Here is a 16100-nt window from a genome sequence, read left to right on the forward strand (position 1 = left end):
TAAAAGGGCTCGTTTGGGTTGAGAAATTTTTTTACGTAGAGGACCGAACAACGTTTCGACCATCTTCAATGACCGAAACGAGCCGTTTTTAAATATATATTTTTTCTACAAGTGGGTTTTCTCGACATCACTGAATTTGTTTGTTTGTTGTTTTTAATTTTGCGCAAAGCTACACGAGGTCTCTCTGCGCTAGCCGTCCCTAATTTAGCAGTGTAAGACTAGAGAGAAGGCAGCTAGTCATCACCACCCACCGCCAACTCTTGGGCTACTCTTTTACCAACGAATAAGGGGATTGACCGTAACATTCTAACACCTCCACGGCAGAAAGGGCTAGCATGTTTGGTGCGACGGGGATTAGAACCCGCATTTGGAGTCGAACGCCTTAACCCACCTGGCCGTGCCGGGCCAATCTATTGTGTAAATTTGAGCTGAAACAATTTGTTTTCTCTTATTATAATATTGTTCATATATACAATATCACTACTAATCGCAACTAGAGTTTTAACCTTGCTTGAATAGTGTACTAAGAGAAAAGATGATGTTAAGCTTGCAGGTGCAACAACTTTTGAATTTTAACAATATTTATACTTTAAAATAACTTTCAAATCATCTCACAATTCGAGACATTCTAAGTAAATGAGATCTATTAGGTTGAGGAATAATTCGTGAGCGTTTTTAAATAATTTCATTCAAGCATTACATGCAAGACTATACAATACTTCAATGCATGAACACATTACACTCAAAACATTTATTATGATACTTTATTTCATGTAATACCTAGGTATATAGTATGCATTGTTTTAAACGAAATTGCAAGAAATTAAATGCGAAAAGCAGATGGTGTCGAAAATGCTCGATTTTGTCCACTTGACATTCCATTTAATGAGCTGAAAATGAAAGCAAAAATTAAAGACATATGAAAATCAAACACACCATCTATTAGAGCAAAATCTTATCTACCAAATGACATAAAATATTTTGCGAAAGCGTTTCATTTATGAATATATTTTTTAACTTGAAAAAACGCTCACGAATTATTCCTTAACCCAATACAATTTAAGATAATTTTTTTAGGGTTTACACTATAATATGAATAATTATATACTTACGTACGATCGTAAAGCTTGCTATTCCACTAAAAAACAAAAAGAGTTTTAATAAATTCCACATAATTTTAGTCTTTCCTATAAAACTATGGATTATATTTGTAGCACACTCGGCCTTAGATTATAGCCTCAATGGACTTTGGAACACGAGATGTACATATATAATAAAGTGATTAGCTTGCCCTTCTTAGGTAATTCTTGATCCACACAGTGTACAGGCTTCAACTGACTTGTTGAATGATGTTATAACATTAGTATGGCAGTGTGATTCCACGAAACGTGTATACGTGTTGATTCTCAGAAACTAATGGCCGGAAGTATATAAGACGTGATTTCCTCCCTCTCTCTTTCCTGTTGTAAAATGTTATTGTTTTTGTATAAGTTTATAGCGTCTCGAAATATAAACATCTGCCACTCACCCTTATCTTATTCTCAGTACGTTATTAGAATTTGTTGGTTTGCTTGGTTTTAGCATAAAGATAAATATTGGATTATTTGCGCTATAGACACTGAGGAGTTGAATCTCGTATGTTAGCGTTGTAAGTCTTTACGCTTACCGCAAATCAACCGGGAAACTTTTGTGTGTTATGTGTGTGTGTATTAACTCTGGCTGCTCTAATCGTGATTGGAATATTTGCATGTCGTTTTGTTTTTAGAATTTCGCGTAAAGCTACACGAGGGCTATCTGCGCTAGCCGTCTCTAATTTAGCAATGTAAGACTAGAGGGAAGGTAGCTAGTCATCACTATCCACCGCCAACTTTTGGGCTACTCTCCACAACCTTACCTTAAACAGAAAGTCAAAGTAAAGATGTGTAAATTTAGATTTTCCTTAAATCTTGGAGAAAAATGTTCCATCTTGGAATACTTCAGTTATATCAATGATTATTTCAAAACCATAGATGAGACTTAAAGAGCACCCAAGCTTGTTCATTCAACAGTTACACACTTCACCAGTATTAACTGTAAGTTGAACTTAGCTTCAGGGCACTAATACCTGTTCACATCCCATCAAGGCATTACAAGCTGTGATTACAATCAGTTTATATGAATTCAGTATGTTTTATTGTTTTAATAATATTAATATTGTTTTATCTAAATAAATTTTATTTTTACATGCATGAGATTTTGAATTTATTCTGTATATGATTTTAATCTAATGTCTGTTTTCAAGTAGTAGCTACTTGTTTAGGATTTTAAAATTGCACTTTGAAGTGTGAAAGTGTGTTTGTAACTTAAACATTTGTATTTTCTTTTACCAAATGTAGATATTATCTAAAGAGATAAAACCTTAACCAGTTACTTATGTGCATCTTTTAAACAAGTTCCAAACCACTGGGTCCTCTGGTAAGAATCCACAGACTTGTTTTTTGCCAGACTGTAGAAGCATATAATGAAAAAAACAGTAGGTAGAAGAAAAACATCTTACGAAAGTCTAAATTTTCAGTAACATTCATAATTTATGGATACATTAGGAACAGGTGAGATGTTTTGTTTCCTTCTTGATTCTGTGTAAAATGTGTAAACATATTAACTTGTACTCTGAAGCTTTCTCAAGAAACTGAATTAGGAAATGACACTATTAGCCCAAATACTCCTAATGGTGTGTAAGCTTTTCACAAAGATCTTAACAGACTGCAGGGTAAGAAAATGGTTGATTGCCACTGTATTAGATCCACAAACTTGCATGTATGAAAACCTATTCTTCTGCTAAAATGACTATTGTAGATTTTGTGCAGATTTCTAATGTGTGTGTGTGTGCAGTACAATTCATGTACTCCAGTAAAGTTCTTATCATGTTTTGTTTGCATCTCTTGTGTAAATTTTCAAGTAACTTTCCATTAGTTATCTTACTGGTGTTCTCTGGACTTTTAATGTTTTGATTATTTTGAAGATAATATTTGTTCAACTTAAAGGAAAAGTTTCTTCATTTAAGAAGAAAATAGCATAAATATTTTACTTACTTATGTTACTTCACTTATGAAATGAATTGGATAGATTAGTCATTACTGGATAAACAAATTCATTAAAATAGAACATCTTCAACTGTAAATAAGATGGGTATTCTACTATACATTCAATACATTATACATTGGGAAAAAAGTTCAAGCTAAGGTCAAATTATAGTCTTGAAAAAGAAATTATGACATAGTTTCTTATGGTACAAATCAATGGCAGTATTAATGAAAAAAATAAAAGTTAATTATAGTGATAGATTGTGTTAAACTCTGTGATCAACTGTAAAATAAATCTTCCATGTTAAGACTTGGAAATAAGTTTTAAATCTGGTAATATCTTTCAGGAGTTTTTCCATATCATCCTTCCAGTTAGAACCTTGTTGATATAATGCAGTGAAATTGAAGAATTCTAAAGAAATTTTAATTTTTACAGTTGTTGTTGTATAGGTTCAACAAAGGTTACATTTGAGTATTGTTTTGAAAAAACCTTACTTTGTTTGTGACTTAAGTAATATTCCAAAGTGACTTAATAACAACTGTCTTTTTTTTGTTATTTTCTTTTGTCTTCCATAGAGTTAATTTGATATTTTGTTTGTTGTTCAATAAAGAACGTTTCTCAAACTGAATATTCCTACTGTCACTTTTTTCTTTGACTGTTAACAATATGTATGGATCAACAACCTGGAATAGTTATCAAAACTGAGATAAATAAACAAAGAATAAATTTAGTTTTTATTTACAGCAGTTCATGAAGCATACATTGATGATGGATTTGATCTAACTTGACTCCTGAGAGCTCTGGATTAACTTTCTAATTGAGAACAACTCCTGGTATTGATAAGAAAATTTATTAGGTCATTACTCACCAACTGAAAGATGTAAACAATGTTTTGGTAAGTGCCAATGATAAAAGGTGGTTTTGGGTTCAGTTAAGAAACTGTTAATCAGTATCAAATTTGATTAACAATTAGCAAATACTGCATAGCACCATCATTTTAACACATTATGTCAACTAAATCTTAAATCTTTTTAAAGACATCTGCTATTGAAAAGAGGTAAATGATATTTTCTATTATAATAGCACTTTTATTCAGCATCAAAACCTAATATTTAACTGTACCATACATGACGTTTCATGAACAAAATATTTTCTGGTAAAGTAAAACTTCACAATTGCAAGAAATGCCAAACACCTCATACGTCATAAAATAATGCAACAGATGATTAACCAGAGAAAGAAGTGACTTGAAAATATTGCAACTGAAAAGGTTGCCACAAATACTTTTTCAAATTAGTATAGACATCTTTTTATATGACCTTGTTACTTTTCATAATGTGGTCTTGTTGACGTTTAAAAGAAGAAAATGTCTCATGACTTTTTTAGTAGTAATTACCCCTCTTGATACAGACATCTCTTACTGTTTATGTCACAAAGATTTTAATGAGTTGCATTCAATATGTGGTTAAACAACTGTTCATTCATTTTATAACAGTTAGTATAACATAAAATTATAGATAATAATCCAGATGTTGATAGTACACAACTTTTATGTTTGTAATTTTTATAAAGCAGTATTTAAAAAAAAAAACCTTGAATTTCCTTTGGTGTGAGAAATATGACATTTTTTCTTTAGCCATTCTCTCAAGTATGAAATTTAATGTAAGTTACTTATCATAACATATTCATTGCTCAGATAGAGCATAAGTTACAAAGCCTTCAATCCTGTTTAGTTACAGATCTGTCAAATACTGTCTGTTCTATGTCCATTTAACTATTCATCTATATGAATGTAGTAGTAATTTATTGTATGTTCATGTAACTGCTCATCTATATAAATATATTAGTATTTTCTGTTGTATGTCTATGTAACTAATTATCTATATAACTATAATAGTACTGTCTGTTGTATGTGTGTAACTACTTATCTGTATAAAAAAAATAGTACTCTCTGTTTTATGTCTATGTAATTACTTTGCAGGGTGTGGATGGATCTACACCGAAATTGATATTGGTATTATATACTACATGTTAAATAAAAGCTTCCAATATTTCCATGAAGACACACAAAACAAGATTAAGTTTATAACATGATCGTATATTGCAGCGTATCCCAAACTTTCTTGGTTCATGGCGCTCTTAGTGCCTCAACAATTTTTTTTCACGGTGTCCTTAGATAAAAAGAAAACCTAACAGTTTCGTTTATTAAGTAGTTAGGTCCAAGCAACTTAATAAGTATTTATGTCTCAACAACTTAGTAACTGCTTGAAAGAATAATACACGTAAATTGAAAGCAAAAACAATATTTTTATTTCACTTTTAAATAACCATAATTACTAATGTGATGTGTGCACCTGTTGGTCACTGAACAGTTTCTCAAACCTTGGAAACAGATTGGATACCACCACCCTCATTTCCTGTTCCACATTGATTTTCGTGCGGTACTTAATTTTCATCACAGCAACTGCCGAAAATCCAGCTTTGCAGGGATATGACGTCGCAACTGGAATTAAGATTCCCTGAGCTTTAGCACGTAGTAGCAGATATTCATCTTTTACTGGTATTCAAAACTCATTTAGTTCCATGCTGCCAAATTTTGTTTTTAAAGTCTTGTCACAAGACAGTTCAATAAGATTTTCTTCTTCTGCAGAGATAAATGCAGATGGGGCTTTAGCCTCAAATGGGTCTTGAATCCATTCAAATTTCTCCATATCTTCTAGAAAGTAGTTTTCAAACCAGTTTCTGAGCTGTGTTAGGTGTTCCTGAAAAACAGATTTTAGTTCGCGGTTCAAATCGACTTCATTGGATGTAACAAACTGCTGCAACAGGGGGAAGCAGTCTTTGCCACCATCTTCATTCACCTTTTTTTTTCCATAGTAGTAACTTTTCTCTAAAGGCTGAAACCTTTTCTGTGAGTTTCAGAATATGTGTGTTGCTTCTCTGTAGAGAAATATTCAATGCATTTAGTTTTTCCAAGAGATTGCACAGGTATGCTAATTTTGACAAAAAATCAATATCCAAGAAGATTGTAGCACATTTGTGTTCTTCTTCGAGATTAGAGTAGAGTGTCTGTCGTAATTCGAACATACAGAACAGTACATTCCCAATGGAGATTCATCACGAGCTACAGTAGTACAACAAAGATGTGTGCTCAGATCCCATATTCTCACACAGTTTTTAAAAACATCACCTTTGGCTGAGTTTTTATAAAGTCAGCCACTTTCAACACACTTTACAGGACTAGGTTCAGTAGAGGACTCAGGTGCTTTGACGCAAGGGCTTTCCTGTGGATTATGCAGTGGCTCCACAGTGCATAAAGAGGTTTGCATTGTATGAATGTCTGCAATCCTCTATGATAACCGGACATAGATTGATCACCACTGGTACAGACGCCAATGCACTTAGTCCAGTCTAAGTTGTTTTCACACATAAAAGTGTCAAGGATCTCAAACAAATCTTGAGCCTTTGTACCGGCAGTGGTACTTTAACAAAAGAGAAGGTCTTCCACAATTTTGTCACCATCCACGAACCGTGTGTATCAAATCAAATGAGCATTTTTGTTGCTCTCCGTCGCCTCATCTAGCTTTCACTCGAATTCCTTCCCTTTCACTTTTTAATTAGCTGATCATTGAGGTCCTTCGCCATTTGATAGATTCTATAACTGATAGTATTGATGGATAAAAGCACCTTTGAAAGCAGTATTCCCGCAGATTCATCATCCGTAATGTTCAGCAAATCCACTGAAGCCGGTAAAATCAGTTCTTCTGCGATGGTGTGAGGCCTTTTACATCTTGCGACTCTATGTGCCACCTTGTAGGATGCTAACAAAGAATTGCTTGATATTGATGCTTGTTTCAAAAATGCACCTTTTTGTTCCTTCAATTCTTTTAACTTTCTGGTAAAATAATCATGGGATTTACTAGCCATGTTAGGATGATTGGTCTTAAAGTGACGTTTTAGTTTATTTGTAAACAAGCACTCTGGAGCCAAACCTTTCAGACATAATACTGACTGCAGACACTGTTCGTGATTGACATTTACCAAATTAAAACCAAAATCTAGATAACTATCGTCATATTTCTAATATTTCCGTTAGTTCACAACTTTGACATTGGTCTGTGGTTCGGCATCCTTTTCTTCACTCCCACACTTCTTACTAATATTCAAAAATCTTTCAATTTGTATGCACAAGGACTAAAAATCAACAAAATAATTCATTGAACTTCGCTAGACCTCGTAGACACTTGATCACAACATCCTTCAGTTATTTCGATTACTGACGGACAAAATCTAAGAAATGAGAAAGTTCGAGATGTTAGTGGCGTAGCCGAAAGTATAAGTAAACAAAAACATCTGAAACATTCGAGAACATCATCGAAAGGAATGTAGCGTGATCTGATGTTAAAAATGTGAACAACCTCGAGCTAATAGTTCACGCAGTGTCCGACAGATATCGATATTGCTGTATTTCCCTCGAAAATTTGAAATATCCCGAGGTGCCGCTGGGAGTTCGTGAACCAGTTTGGAAACCACAGACATATAGTAAATGTAATTCACCAAAGCAGTGGCATTTTTTGCTAGTTTCTCTGTCATTGGTGCTAGCATTTTTTCTTCCTAACTATAATGCTGCACATTGCACTACAAATAAATGACCTAAGTATGTGGAATCCCATGTCACCAGTTCTAGTCATCATTTTCGTGACACAGATTGAATAACAAGCCATCAATTAGGCCTTACACCCACCACTATACTAGTACAGGTATGCTGATGATACAATAACTAGATTCACATCTACAGAACACACACTTAGTTTTTTAATCGCGTTAACTCGATACACCCCAACATTAAGCTCACCTGTGAACAGGAAGAAACTAACCAAATAGCATTTCCCAACCTTACAATCACTAGAACTGATACACATTTGAAAACAGAAATTCACAGAAATATCACCCATACCGGATTATACATTCCCTGGGTCCCAGCACATGAAACAAAAACTCAACATATTAAGAATCCAAATAAACACAGTCACAAAACTTTGCTCACCCGATAAAATTAACGATGAAACCAGCAAAATAAAACAACACTTCATCAACATCAACAAATTTCCTCAAAAAACCATAGAAAACCAAGATCAACAACAAAAAAAAAACAACAATAAATCTCAAGATTCAACAAACTCAAAACCTGACACTGCTGCATACCATATGTTCCCGACATCAGCGAAAAAAACCAACATTTGGAAAACTTATAACAAAAACCAACATTCCAGCAAACACCAAATTTATTCATAAACCAGGTACAAAACTGAATTCCATACTATGTACAAACTACACTGTCAAACACAACACTAACATAATTTATAAAATACAATGCAACAACTGCAACGACTTCTATGTTGAAAAAACAAGCAGAAAAATGGAAACTAGATCCAAAGAACACCTTCACATGTTTTTGAACACTGCAAATCAAATAAACAAAACATAACTATAAAAAACACCCAGATATTAAGTAGGGAAACAAATATAAACAAACGCAAAATCAAAGGATCCCGAATTATACAGTAACAAACACCAAAATTAAACCAATATAAAGGAACACCTTTATACTTATACTAATTAATTAATAACCTAGGATTTAACTTTAATGTCTCCTACAATCCCGTCCGTACACGTTTATACTCTCGTCCCTAAGACATGTATCCAGCAACAGTTACATTCAAACTCTCTCTTTCTTAACCTGAAGATGACCTAGGAAGGTGGAAACGTTGCTTTTTTCCTCATAAAAAAAGTTTTAATTCCCATACAACCGTTCTTAGATACGTTTTTATTTCAAGTGGGTTTCTTGTCATCAAGAAGAACAGTAAGCAAACTATTAAAAATTTTCAATCATGGACATCAAAATCTGATAAATTCTAAACTGTTTAGTTATAATATTTTTTATCGATATTAATATGTTTAGACAACCAGTTATCCAACGTGTTTATTTGTTTGTATGTTTTTTTTTTAATTTTGCGCAAATCTACACACTAGTGCTATGTGCGTTAGTCGTCCCTAATTTGGCAGTGTACGTGTAAAACTAGAGGAAAGGCAGCTAGTCATCACCACCCACCGCCAACTCTTGGGCTCCTCTTTTACCAACGAATAGTTGGAATGACCATCACATTATAACGCCTCCACGGCTAAAAGGGCGAGCATGTTTGGTGTGACGGGGATTCCAACCCGCAACCCTCGAATATTGAGTTAAGTGCCTTAACTATTTGTCCATACTGGGGCCCGACGTTTTTAATGTTTCTGATTCAATAATATTTTAGTTTTTAAAACATCATCTCGCGTCTACGAAACTTCTATCATTTTTACCACAAAATTTTTAACGTTCTCTTTACTTGCTTTAGTATATTAAGGTGAAACTGGACTTTTAGGAATAAAAGAAAAGGACTACAGAATAACAGGATATTCGTCTGGATATTAATCATTGAATAGTTCTTAATTTTTCTAAATAGATGAGTTCGTGGGAGTGAAATAAAGACAGTGGATACAACGTAAAGAATCAATGAATAAATTTGACTGTTTACAGTAATACAAACAAACCTAGTGTGGACATTTGCTTGTTTCACTACAAGCAGTTGCTTTTACTGGATAAAATATAAATTCTATCAGACTGATGCGGCAGACATTATTTATCAGTTTAAAATAATTTATCTTACTTCAAAGGTAAAATCTAATTAACCCAGTACTGCTAACGTTATCCACGTTACTGATAATTTTCTATGCAATTTAAGTATGGGTCATGATCTAACAGCATCACTTAATTCATCACTCTTGTTGACATCTTTACACGATCTACATCATTATAACCATTACATCCACAAACAAAATAGATGTTACTACAAAAGAATAACAAAGAACAAAATAAATTAAAACAAAAGCAACATGATAGAACTTCCTTAATCTCATAACATAAAACTACAACAACAAAATAATGAACTAATTTGGAAAAATACTTTGCTAATAAAAGAAGTCATAAAATACATCGAATGTTTTTCTTCAACACACTCAAGAAAATCACTGATGGTATTGCGTGGTTAATAATAACAGTTATTTTTATAAAACACACTAAATTCGGTATTCATTAATATTTTCTTTGATAGTGTTCAGATCCTTATTGGCTAAATTTGATATTTCTTTAGTTTTAATTGATTAAGAAGCCTTTCCTCCTTTAAAAAACAATTGCACAGGCTTTTTCCTGATTACATTGACGAAGAAACCATAGAGGAAAACTGTTTATAATATATCTTAAATATGGAGAAGCAGAAACTTGTTGGAGGCGATTAGAAAATCCCTGATCGAATTTTAATGCTTGCAGAAAGAAGTGGTCAGTTCCCTGCCAATCAAAACATGGTGAAGACTTTTCAACAAATTATTGTAAAGAAATTGTTTCTTTATATTTAGCGATTGCCGTAAGTTTCTGCTGCCACATAAATTACATCTTACACAAAGTTTATTGCACATAAAAGTTAACGTCAGAGCCAGCCTTACAATTTTCGAGGTCCAAATTCAAAATAGTTCCCAGCGCTCTCTTCTATAAATCAAATACCTTAATTAATTCATTCATTTCGCCTTAACTTCTCAATACTGATTACGTCAAGGCTCTTTCTTCTAAACCCTGTAGAATTTGTGTCCCCATTTAACTCGCACTGTGGCTTGATCCATCATGGATACTAAAACAATTCATGTTGACTTATTTTTATTTCTGTCAACCTTTACTGATGATTACTGTTATGTGGGTAGTTATAAGATATAACGTGTCATCTTTACTTGCGTTTTAAAGAGTGTCAACGATTATTAAGAAGAATGGTATCTGTTTCATTCCACAATATATTGAGACCTTAGTTAAATTATTTCATTTTGAGGGTAGAGTTTAAGTAGATTTCTTAACATTTCGGTTTCTTAAGAAGCTCTTTAAATACTGGATTTTATTTATTCAATAACTCAACTATAGTAAGAAAATTGTCACAGTCCTCTGCAAACTCCTCTTTGTTCCCTCTAAAAAGTTGATATGGCATTACTAGAGACAAAATTATATTGCCAATGCGATCAAAAACACATGATGCCAATAAAGTGCTTGATTTTTTAACGTCTAAACTTGCATCCAAATTACTATGAGATCACCATTGTTCATAAACAACACAAGACAGTGTGTCCACAAGAGATGTTTCACGCTTTTGAATGTGGATCAGTAAAACCTATAATCCAAATACAAGAAAGAAATATTCTCTTGTGATATCCAAACAATCAACATAGTTCACAATTACATTTATTCAATGTCGAGAACACGTTATAATCCAGATTTCATTTCGTAAAAAAACAAATTATAAACATGTTCCTTATCTCAGTTGTTATCATGTGGACCTTTTTAAATTTACGTCGATTAGGGTCTCAGAACGTCAAAATTTGGAACTAGAAATTAGCCTTGGGAGTACATGGTCCCATTTTCAAAACAAATTATACCTGTACAGTATTTAAATTATCTTTAGAGCTTGTGTATCATGCTGGATATTTATCGTTTACAAACTCACTGATAAAGAAATTAATCTGTTTTAAATTCTTAATATTTATTATTATTATTACTTTATTAAGTATTACCGTTAGTAGTAGAGGGTTCTTGCTGAATGTGGTTAAAAAGAGATTTGTTAATGTCGAATACGTCGTGATTTTCTAGTATAAAAATCTAAACGTTTGTGTGAGGTAGGTCTTCTTACAATTTCTTTACTAGTGAAAAATAAGTAGTTTTAGGAATGTTTTCAATTTGTATTTCTTTTCACGTCGTATTTCATTGTTAACAGAACCATTTAAAACATGTTTTTGCCATTTTGTAATTCCAAACTGCGACAACTTTATTGGCTATTATTACCATAATGCAGTGTACCGTATACACAAGGCTGCGTGGAACGTATAATTTGTATTCATTCTGAAATCTTATTAGAAAGAGGAACTTTTAAGACATTTACAATAAATTGAAATATCACATAATATTAACTGAAAACAATAATGTTACTGTTTATGATGTATTTAAATTATTAATAACTGTTCAGGTGCCAGCATTGTTATGGCCTAGCGCGTAAGGCGTGTGACTCGTAATCCGAGGGTCGCGGGTTCGCGCCCGCGTCGCGCTAAACATGCTCGCCCTCCCAGCCGTGGGAGCGTTATAATGTGACGGTCAATCCCACTATTCGTTGGTAAAAGAGTAGCCCAAGAGTTGGCGGTGGGTGGTGATGACTAGCTGCCTTCCCTCTAATCTTACACTGCTAAATTAGGGACGGCTAGCACAGATAGCCCTCGATTAGCTTTGTGCGAAATTCCAAAAAAACAAACAAAAAACAAGCCAGCAGTGTTTTCTGGTTTTTTCAGCGCACAAATATATAAAAGTAATAGTAACTCGAAACAAATTGTCAACGTTAAAACCGAACACATCATTAACGAGGGGCTTTGGTGCATTAGCACCAACTACATTTTCTGTAGACACGGCCCTGATTATGTTCGCCACGCTCAGGGACTTTTATGTCTTTCTCTGAACAGTCTAGCGACCTCAGTATTTGGAGAAATTTATCGAAGTTAGTTATTATTATGGCGAACATAATGTCAAAATACTACTTTAGACTCGTTATTGGTAAACCTGAAAATATTGAAAAAACTGTTGAAATTATAAGAGACCTTATGACAAGTATAATTAAAAATTATTTTCCTGTGTAACCTAAGAATCTATAATTAATTTCATTCTCCTCGAGTTTTCTTATCTTTGTACTTAAGTTATTAACATTTTATTGTTTTGTTGTGTGAATATAGATTTTTTTCAGTTTCTTTGAACGTTGAATTTTTACCCTATATTTTATATGTATTTATTAACACGTTTAAAAACATATATACGGTTTTGCTGCTTTAAATTGTTTAGTAATCGTTATTTTGTGCATTTCACAAGCTGTAGTATACCTTACAATTATTAGTGTGCTTTGTAAACTCTATGCCTAAATATGGTAGGTCTTGTACAGTTTACTTATTTGTGCATGATAATCATCGTCGTATAATGTACTTGTTAGTGAAAGTTAAACACGTTTATAGCCTAAGAAAATTTGAACAGTAACTTGCTTTACCTACAAATGTTTTACCTAAAACAAATCTATTCAAGATTTTCACAACTGTCCCTATCGATAATATGAACCAACTGATACAGTAATCAGTGATGACGAGAAACCCACTTGTTGAGAAATTTATATGCAAAAACGGCTCGTTTGGGCTGAGAAAACACTTTACATAAAAGAGCGAACAACGTTTCGACCTTCTTCGGTCATCGTCAGGTTCACAAAGAAAGAGGTAACTGACCGGAAGCTGACCACATGTTTGAAAGGGGTTGTGTAACTGTGTGTCGAAATGTAGAGGGCGGTATTAGATGTTTGAATATATAATTTTATTTATTATACCAAATACCAAATTTATTCAAAAACCCGGCACAAAACTGAGGTCTATACTATGTAAAAACTACACTGACAAACACCACACCAACATTATTTATAAAATACAATGTGATAACTGCCACGACTTCTATATTGAGAAACAAGTAGAAAAATGGAAACCAGATTCAAAGAACATAAAAAGTCACCTTCACACGTTTTCGAACACTGCAAGTCAAATAAACACAACATAACCATAGAAAACACTCAAATACTAAATAAAGAAACAAACATAAACAAACGTAAAATTAAAGAAGCCTTACTTATACAACAACTTAAACCCAAAATAAACCAATATAAAGGAACGCCTTTATACCTATATTAATATAATAAATAAAATTATATATTCAAATATCTAATACCGCCCTCTACATTTCGACACACAGTTACACAACCCCTTTCAAACATGTGGTCAGCTTCCGGTCAGTTACCTCTTTCTTTGTGAACCTGACGATGACCGAAGAAGGTCGAAACGTTGTTCGCTCTTTTATGTAAAGTGTTTTCTCAGCCCAAACGAGCCGTTTTTGCATATAAATTTCTCAACTGATACAGTCTTTCCATGTTATGTACTGAAGAAGCCATTCGTCTTTTGTTTAATGCCCAACAATTAGTCCTCTTGATTAAATAGTGTATTAGCCTGATTAGAAGTAAACTGTCTGTACAAGGCTTCAATAAACCTAAATTATATGTGGAAAACATTGTAATTAATACTTTTTTGTTAGCAGTTAGTTAATTTGCCGTCTTTTCAGTTAGTGCAAAAGCAAGTGCAACTAATAACTATACATAATATTTCACCCATTATACTGGACAAAGTATGGATGATAAATAGTTGAACGTTCTTATCCACGATGAAAACATAGTTAAAACTTACCCTCTCGGTGAGCTGTTCGATTTTGATATTTTGAGTGGTAAGTTCTCTTTATGTTAGGCCTAGTTTCAGTTATCTAGAGTGTAAGTTTTACCTATGTTTTCATTACTGCTCTAGGCCTAATTTTTTGAGATAGTATTTTTAGCTGTTGAGTTTCCTTTTTTTTTAAATTATTCAGTTAACTTGTTTGTGTGTTGCACTGCAAAACATTGTCATAAACGCACTAAAAACATCCATTGTTCTAATGTTTCCTTTTGATAGAATTACTAATGACGTTTGTGAAGCCTTTCACGAAGAAATCGCTAAAAACTCGATTGAGTTCCTTAAGAAACACTTTTAGATGGTGGTAAAATGTGTTTAACCTTTGCAGTTTTTATCAAGAAAGCTTCAGGTAATGTTGTTATTGTTGTTAAACTCATGTTTTTTCTCGTGTTGTCAATATATTAAGTGGGTTCACCTTAGACCACTTCCTCATGAAGTATAGTATTAAGTTTTATATATGGGTCGAATTCTTTACAGCAGGTGTCTGTGACTTGTTAGCGATACATTTCAACAGTAAACAAACGGTACACATTATACGAAAACAAGTCAAGCAGTATATAAACCGTCTGTTATCACAGTTATACCCAGAACTTTGAATAATTTCTCATTTTCGTCAAAGCTATACAGACTGGCTGAGTTACTTTACAACAAAATCAACAAAATAAATTATTCTCTAATTTGTTATAACAGTACACTCTGTGATAATTTTTCTTCCAAAATTGCCATTATATGCTCTTTTTTCATAGCTAATCACAGAGTTTAGATCTATACTTTGAAGTATGTTTTCGACGTGTATTCATACCGCGAGAGAGGTACGCGCTACTAGATGTTATGATACAATTATCTATAGCCCATCAGAAATGACAGGGCAAGAATACCCTAACCTCACATTTCACGGCTAACTGAAATAAATAATTTTTTCGAAATCAAACTCAACCATATTAGAGGGTTAAAAGTGCATTTGATAGTCAAACTTCAATAAATTTATTTCTGACCCAATCAAAATTAAGATAATATGTGAAGTGAATTAGTGGTGTATTCATGGATTAATACTGATAATAATTTCTTAGATTAACAATTTTAACATACAGAAAGCCAGTTCATTTTGATAACACCAGGTTCCAACAAGAACTATCACATCACGTTGCTTACCAACAAATGTATAACATAATTTAGTTGTTAGTCTATGTTCTGAAAGTATAAAATAAAATGTAAAGACAACTAAACTGGAAAGTATATGCTAGTTTCTTAATTAAGTCTACTTTAATTAAAGATGATTGTTTTTATTTTATTAAAAGCATTGGCGTTGTAACAGAAAGTTGCATAATTCATAACTGGTGATATGTTCTCAACACGGTTGGTATAGGTATTAAAACTAATTAAAATAAAATATAGAATAGTTTTAGTACCCATACAAGTCGTTTTAAACATATATGTTTACTTGAAGTGGATTTCTCGTTATCATGAGTCATAATTATTGAAGTACACAAGGTATGATTCGTAAGTAGTTATATAAAAAAAGCCTACGATAAACTATCCTTTCTAAAAATAATTAAATTTAGCACTAGTGTTATATCTAAATCAAAACACTCAAACTGAAACAATTGTGTATGTCTAAT

At 32.9% G+C, this 16100-nt stretch overlaps 1 protein-coding gene and 1 long non-coding RNA gene across 3 annotated transcripts in view; one reads left to right on the top strand and one right to left on the bottom strand.

Moving 5' to 3' along the window:
• Positions 1–1365, bottom strand: part of LOC143240623 (sushi, von Willebrand factor type A, EGF and pentraxin domain-containing protein 1-like) — a 178587-nt gene extending 177222 nt beyond the window's left edge. For both annotated transcript variants that reach the window (XR_013021864.1, XM_076483363.1), the window contains exon 1: positions 1113–1365. Coding sequence is in view for 1 of the 2 variants with exons in the window: in XM_076483363.1 (XP_076339478.1) it covers positions 1113–1173 (61 nt within the window). In the remaining variant the exon portion in view is untranslated. The remainder of the gene's footprint in view (positions 1–1112) is intronic.
• A 10245-nt stretch (positions 1366–11610) lies between these two features.
• Positions 11611–16100, top strand: part of LOC143240631 (uncharacterized) — a 30806-nt gene continuing 26316 nt past the window's right edge. The window contains exons 1-2 of the long non-coding RNA XR_013021868.1: positions 11611–11811; positions 14701–14830. This is a non-coding gene — a long non-coding RNA (uncharacterized LOC143240631). The remainder of the gene's footprint in view (positions 11812–14700; positions 14831–16100) is intronic.

Source organism: Tachypleus tridentatus, chromosome 2, assembly GCF_004210375.1.
Source record: "Tachypleus tridentatus isolate NWPU-2018 chromosome 2, ASM421037v1, whole genome shotgun sequence".
Lineage (NCBI taxonomy): Eukaryota > Metazoa > Arthropoda > Merostomata > Xiphosura > Limulidae > Tachypleus > Tachypleus tridentatus.